The sequence below is a fragment of the Ammodytes marinus genome, assembly GCF_949987685.1.
Source record: "Ammodytes marinus genome assembly, chromosome: 5".
Taxonomy (NCBI): domain Eukaryota; kingdom Metazoa; phylum Chordata; class Actinopteri; order Uranoscopiformes; family Ammodytidae; genus Ammodytes; species Ammodytes marinus.
Genome location: NC_137234.1, coordinates 1,373,428 through 1,380,927, shown reverse-complemented (window position 1 = coordinate 1,380,927; position 7,500 = coordinate 1,373,428). Strand labels below are relative to the sequence as shown.

The window sequence follows — 7,500 nt, the reverse complement described above, 5'->3', positions numbered from 1 at the left end:
ACACACACACACACACACACACACGAACAGGGACACACACACACACACACGTACACACAGACACACACACACACACACGAACAGGGACACACAAACACACACACACACACACACACACACACACACACACACACACACACGAACAGGGACACACAAACACACACACACACACACACCTTTTAAAAACACTAAACTTACCAGCTAGGTCCAGTCTTGAGGGACACTCCACTTCCTGCCACTGGCCCAGGGGAGGCGGGGCTTCTTCTGATCGACCAATAGAAATGAAGCGTTGCGATGACATCACAGCCTTCCGTAGCAGAACCTGCCCGGCGCCTTCGTAGTGTCGCGCCGCTCGCACCAGCAGATCAGGCCTGTAGAACAATTAACTCTTTTAATTAATATTTTTAATTCAATAAATAAATAAATAAAATATATAAAAAATTTAATTAAAATTGTAAAAATAATAATAATAATAATAATAATAATAATAATAATAATAATAATAATAATAATAATAATAATAATAATAATAATGGGAGAAAATTAAAAGTAAAAACAAAAACAGAACGCATATAAAAAATTGGTAAAAAATTAAAAATTAAAAAAAAAATTAAAAAAAAAGATGTCTCCCTGGTATAACATAAAGAATGCTGACGTCCAGGCTTCTGTCTGTCTGTCTGTCTGTCTGTCTGTCTGTCTGTCTGTCTGTCTGTCTGTCTGTCTGTCTGTCTGTCTCTTAGCAGCCGGCCCAACATTCCGTTTTTCTGCCCAAATTGTGTGCAAACATTCCAATACGAAGCTTTTTTTTCACAAATTTAAAAAAAAAGTTTTTTAAAAAAAGTAAAAAAAAAATAATAAAAAAAAACGAAAAAAATAAAAATAAAATCAAAATTTAAAATGTAAATCTCCCCCTACCTGCTTAGCCAGTGGTCTCTCTGCATAGCCAGGGCCCTGACCCCTCCCTCCATGTCTCCCCGGTCTAACAGACAGTAGGCTGACGTCCACGCTTCGTTAGCTGCCGGCCCGCTCCTCAAACCGCCCTTGCCCCCCGCCACACACACCAACACGTCCGCTACACAGGACAGACAGCGAGAGGACACGCACACCTCACTGCTGCCCGCCGCAACTGCACAGAAAAACCAAAGAAAAGACAAAAAAAATTAGCAAGGGAGCGTTGAAAAATATAGTTTAAATAAAGGTACAAGGTACATATGCAGGGCAAGTTGATTGGCCAGTCACTGACCGCTGGTCACAGTTTGTGCGTTTTTGTAAAATATAACGTGGTTATATTTTCTAATATATCAACGTTTCATCATTAGCTAAAAGAAAACAACCAAATCTAAAGGGAAATACAATGCTCTACATATAATAATCACCAAAAATTTAGAAAAACTTTATATTGTTTTGCTGCCGGGCCAGTGAAAATATACAAGGGGCCAGTGAAAAGCTAATCTACTTAACCTTTATTTCTACAGGTAAATCCCATTGAGACCGAAGACTCTTTTACAAGGGAGACCTGTTTTCCTTTCCCACGTTACCATTCACACACACACATTCATACACCGATAGCAGCAGCTAACTATCAACATTCACACGAGGCAAGGTGGGTGAAGTGTCTTGCCCAAGGACACAACAACTATGACACAGGTGGCAGGGCGGGGATCGAACCTCCAACCCTTTGATCATCAGCCGACCCGCTCTACCACCTGAGACACAGTCGTTACACTAACTCACTGTTATCCAGCGTGTCCAGTAGCGCCCCCTGTTGGCCTCCTAACACTGCAGCTCTGAAGACCGGCAGCAAACACACGTCAGATCTGTTTACCAACGCGTCACTCACTCTCCTGCGACCTGATGGATAGATAGATAGATAGATAGATAGATAGACAGACAGACAGACAGGGATAGATAGATGGATGGATGGATGGATGGATGGATGGATGGATGGATGGATGGATGGATGGATGGATGGATGGATGGATGGATGGATGGATGGATGGATGGATAGATGGACAGACGGACAGGCGGACAGACAGACAGATAGACAGATAGACAGATAGACAGATAGATAGATAGATAGATAGATAGATAGATAGATAGATAGATAGATAGATAGATATACTTTAAACAGGGAAATTCAACCACTTTTTCTGCACTTTCAAGATTAAATGTCACCGTTTTCAAGGACCCTGAAGCTTCAAATATACCCTGTGTTCCAGTCCCCATCCTCCCCCGCTATTTAGTTTGGTAGAAACAGATTTAGTTTATCCCAATAGGGGAGGCCGGGGATAGCAGGCACACTATTTACTCTAGTGAGAATTGATCATCACCTAAACATCTTTCAATATTCATTCCTACATTAAATTGAAGCTTAAGGTGTTGGCTTGAAATGTGAACCCCTCACTTTTTTCTATTTTATTGTAATAAAGAAGAAATGAATCATCAAAGACACCCTTACACATTGTGACAACCAACCCCATCAAGGGGTCGGTTGTCAAACACTATGGGGTTGTTTGTCACAATTTTATCTTAATGGGAATAATCTTAAAAAGAAGGCAAGAAAGCAAAACTAAATTTGAAAGTTTAATTGCATTGTCAAGTTGACAAATAGGCCTACATAACTTACTGTAGCCTTGGCAGCTGGTCTAGTTTGGGATGCACTGGGTTGTTTTGATTTTGTTGCCCTTTTTTCTTTCGCATGCTAGCTGCCTTTTCCTGCTCTATTCTCTCCTTCTCTGGGGTGTCAGTGAGGATACAGCTTGACAATTTCTTTCGTTATTGGGTTCCTTTTCCAGCTGCAGCCTTTGGATAACATGTGACAACCAACCCCCCAAAAAATGTGACGACCAACCCCAACTTGAATTTCTTGCTAGCATCAAGGCCAACAACCATCTGACAACTAATTAGCTTGCTAACAACAATCTAAACTATAGTTTACCCTTCACTCTTTTTAAGGGTAACAAGTGTTTTTGTTATAAACCCATTGTGTAAAAGCCTAGAAGAAAAATACAGAGAAGCTAAATATTTTCAATTTGACATGAAAAACACAAACAGTCCTCTCACCTCAAATTCAGCAGTCTAACTCCAAGCAAGACTAGGTAGGTGACCTCTGATCCCAATTCTGGATATTTACATACCAAGATTTCACAGACAGCGCCTTCTGGTTCCGAGATATAACGATTGTGACAACCAACCCGTGTGACATATAACCCCGTTCTCCCCTACATGATGTCCGTCTCATTGCTGGTTGTTTTAGAAAAATTAAAAATAAATAATTTTCCTTTGTTTACTAACCTTGCAGGAACAGCAGCTCCTCTCTCCACTGGAGCTCCGCCTCCTGATGCGTCAGTGACATCACTTCCTGTAGTGACATACTTTTATTTATTTATTTATTTTGTAATTTAATTATTATAATTTTTCTTTTGTATTATTATTATTTTTTTTTTTCAATAATTTTTTTCTTATTAATAAACCAAATACAAAACTCTAATAGGGGAATTAAACATACATTCAACAGGTAAAAAATAAGTGCCAGAATGAATGAATGAATGAATGGAAAAAGAAAATCATAAAAACAAACATAATCAAACATTTATTTATTTATTTACTTATTCATTCATTCATTCTTTCAATCAATCAATCAATCAATCAATCAATTATTACTGTAATTAATTAATTAATTAATAATTTTTTTTTATTGATAAACAAAATGCAAAACTCTTATGGGGGAAGTAAACATATGAAAATTAATTAAAAAATAAAAGTCACAAAATACTATTGTAGTTGTCGTGTGAGGTTTGCCCCAGTTTTGTTTTTGCTTTGTTTTGTTTTTTTGTGTATTTGTAGCTTATTTTATCTCTTGTCTGTTTATGTGAGGGAGGGGGTAGGGAGGGGAGGAAGGGGGAAGAGGGAAGAGGGGAGGGGGGTTGTGTATGTATTGTATGTGTCTATTTATTCAGTTTTTTTTATCCGTATGTAAAAAAAAATTTAAAACCATTAAAATAAAAGTTAAAAAAAAAAAAAATCATAAAAACAAACAAACATCAAACCTGTAGAGACAGACGCCATGATTCCCTCCAGGTGTGCAGAGAGCCAGTGTTACCTAGCAACCAGCCCAAGCCTTCAGTCAGACCCACAGCGCCACCTATGGGCTGAAGGCAGTATGACAGGGAAGAGACAGAAGAATCACACAAGATAATTTTTTTTAATATTTATTTTTGTATATTTAAGAATAAATATGAAGACAATAGACTCACATAAGGTTTTTTTTGTTGATATTTTTATATATTTTTAAATTTAAATTTAAATTTTAGATTTTTTATTTATTTATTTTTTTTTGTTATATAATACAACATTAACGCTGCTTTAATTGACTATAACAGGGTTAAGTGTCTTCATTTATTTTCTATTTAAGGATATTCTTAAAACATTTTAATTAAATTTTAGAGAGACAATACTCACATAAGATTTTTATTTTTATATTTACGTACATGTGAGTCTTAGAAAAGTTACTGTTTCACTGTTGTTGTTTTTCTCTTCACCTGTTGTTGTGTATTTGATGTTTTTGCATTGAATATTGTTTATGTATTGTTGTTTTTCCTTTGAATTTGCTTTGAACTCGACATCATTGTAAATGAGGGTCACCCCTCAATTGGTCTCTCGAGGATAAATAAAAGTTAAATGAAAATGAAAAATTTACAGCAGCAGGGCCCACAGTTGAAGTGTTTCTATATTCTTACCTATGTATTGTTATTATAATGTAGTAGCAGTAACTCACTGCGGTCCATCCCGTGCCCTGCTCCGGCCCCACACCGCCCCCGCTGGTCTGGTGCAGAATCACAGGGAAGAGACGAGCCGAGAGAACGGAGCGCTTCGAACCGCTGAACCACAGATCTGACGGTCTGAAAAAAATGGTTAGCTCTTTAATCCAAAGATGAACTACTCAAATCAAATGTAAACAGTTTTATTTGTAAGTGGTAGTGTTTTTACCACGCCAGCTGTTGTTCCTGTTGTCTGTCTGTCTGTCTGTCTGTCTGTCTGTCTGTCTGTCTGTCTGTCTGTCTGTCTGTCTGTCTGTCTGTCTGTCTATCTATCTATCTATCTATCTATCTATCTATCTATCTATCTATCTATCTATCTATCTGTCTATCTGTCTGTCTGTCTGTCTGGTTCAACTAAAGGTGAGAAATACAATTAAAATATTAATTTAAAAGGTGCTCCGAGGAACTTTCAGTGTGTGTTACTTCTAGCGCCCCCTTTTGGACAAAAGCAGTAGTGTTTTTACCACGCCAGCTGTTGTTTCTGGGTGAGCGTATACCCATGACAAAGGCGTTAAGAAAAACTATATAAAAATAGCATTCTTTGCACTGATGTAGAATTAGCAGTAATATTAAAAAATATGTTTTTATTTTGCTCTGTATGAATACTCTGTTACTATTATCAAATCAAATCAGTTTTATTTGTATAGCCCAATATCACAAACAGACATTTGCCTCAGTGGGCTTTACATTCCATACAGTATGACACCCTCTGCCCTTATCTATCTATCTATCTATCTATCTATCTATCTATCTATCTATCTATCTATCTATCTATCTATCTATCTATCTATCTATCTATCTATCTATCTATCTATCTATCTATCTATCTATCTATCTATCTATCTATCTATCCATCCATCCATCCATCCATCCATCCATCCATCCATCCATCCATCCATCCATCCATCCATCCATCCATCCATCCATCCATCCATCTATCTATCTATCTATCTGCCCTTAGACCCTTACTAAATATTAATCACTTAAAGCTGGGGTATGTGATTTCTGATTGGTCAAAGTTAACATGAGCTGTACACTTTGACCAATCAGAGCGAGGCTCCGATTCTCCGTTCTTATTGGCTGTTGGGACTGTCCATTCACTTTGGCACGACGTTGTTGGTGTAGAGCGTGTCAGGGAGGGACCAAAGGGGAGGGACCAAAGAGAACAAGTAGAGCGGTTGAGGTATTTGGATTCAAATGTCTATCCCAACTGCCATTTCCCCCCCAAATCCTCCACCCCTTGTTTTTTATGATTTTTTATTTACTTGGAACTGTTTTTATTATTTTAATTGAAAACAGTTTTTTCTGATTTTATTTGATAACAGCTTTTTATCATTTTAATGTCTGTCTATATGTTGTGAGTGTTATATTGTGAGTGAACATGTAACTTGTTGCTGCCTCTTGGCCAGGACTCCCTCGAAAAAGAGCTTTTTAATCTCAATGGGACTTTCCTGGTTAAATAAAGGTTAAATAAAAAATAAAATAAAGACATCATGTATTGGGATATCCTTTAAGGTCTTACTGTATTCCTGTCCGGCGGTAGAAGTCGTCCCAGCTGTGGTTGAGGAAAGAGGCGCTGCTGTCTTCAGGGGAGATCTGAGGGAGAGGAGGATCCAGACAGCAGAATGAGGGGAAATGATATGGAGAAGTTTAAACAGATATGTTCAAGCCTTTTCCTGGACTATATAACAGTACTGAAGGGACCTACATGACACCTCGTTGACTTTTTATTCTCTGCTTAACATTTACCTTTTAGTTTAAACAATGTCCTTAGAAACCTGTAAAGTAGAGTACGCCATGTTTTTTTTTTTTTTTTTTTTTTAAGATATTTTTTTGGCATTTCTTTCTGTATAGTAGAGTACAAGTTTGTTTTATTTTGTCTTTTGTTTTTGTTTTTGTTTTCTATAAAAAAAATAATAGAATGGGGAATTTTTTTTGTAAATCTTTATTTATTTATTTATTTTTTGCAGACCTTATAGTTATTGAATAAAGCTATCTCTACCAAACGGTTAACAGAATTTTAAATTAAAATACTTATTATTTTTTTTAGCATTTTTTATTTCCTCAGGGAAATAATACCTTGAATCTGTCTAGGGAAAAATAAAGTGGGAAAATATATCCTTAAATAAAATCAAAATCTATTTAAAAAAAAAAGATGAAAATATCGAAAATAAGAAATTAGAAATATATTAAAAAAAATCCTAAAATATGCATTTTTTAAATATCCTAAAAAATATAAAAATAAATAAAAATGTAATTTCTTAAAAAAATAAAATAAAATATAAATAAAATATAATAAAAAAAAATAAAAAAAACGTAAAAAATATAAAAAAAATTAAAATGTAATTTCTTTTAAAAAAAAAATATATATATATAAATAAAATATAATTAAATTTAAAAAAAAAAAAATCTTAAATCCAGGGTTAAATCCAGGTGTTGTTTGTTTACCTGCAGGTCGTCCGTTGCCCCGGTTACAGTGTAAACCTTGAGCTTGAGTTTTCCCAGCTGGATGCGATGTCCCTGGACGATGATGTCATCGGTCAGATGCAGCCGCGTGATTGGCTGAGAGGACGAGGACTCCAGACCAGAGAGAAGGCAGCCTGAGGGCACCGCAAGAGGGCCCTAAGGGAGACAGACAGACAGACAGACAGGTTAAATACAGACAGACAGACAGACAGAC

At 36.3% G+C, this 7,500-nt stretch overlaps 1 protein-coding gene across 1 annotated transcript in view; it reads right to left on the bottom strand.

The window, feature by feature from the left end:
* fcsk (fucose kinase) overlaps positions 1 to 7,500 on the bottom strand; it is a 38,721-nt gene that overhangs the window by 9,208 nt on the left and 22,013 nt on the right. The window contains exons 12-19 of the mRNA XM_080027354.1: positions 7,269 to 7,442; positions 6,343 to 6,416; positions 4,778 to 4,901; positions 4,050 to 4,151; positions 3,295 to 3,361; positions 1,735 to 1,851; positions 916 to 1,126; positions 199 to 371 (exon numbers count right to left, since the gene is read on the bottom strand). Of these exons, the coding sequence (XP_079883480.1) occupies positions 199 to 371; positions 916 to 1,126; positions 1,735 to 1,851; positions 3,295 to 3,361; positions 4,050 to 4,151; positions 4,778 to 4,901; positions 6,343 to 6,416; positions 7,269 to 7,442 (1,042 nt within the window). The remainder of the gene's footprint in view (positions 1 to 198; positions 372 to 915; positions 1,127 to 1,734; positions 1,852 to 3,294; positions 3,362 to 4,049; positions 4,152 to 4,777; positions 4,902 to 6,342; positions 6,417 to 7,268; positions 7,443 to 7,500) is intronic.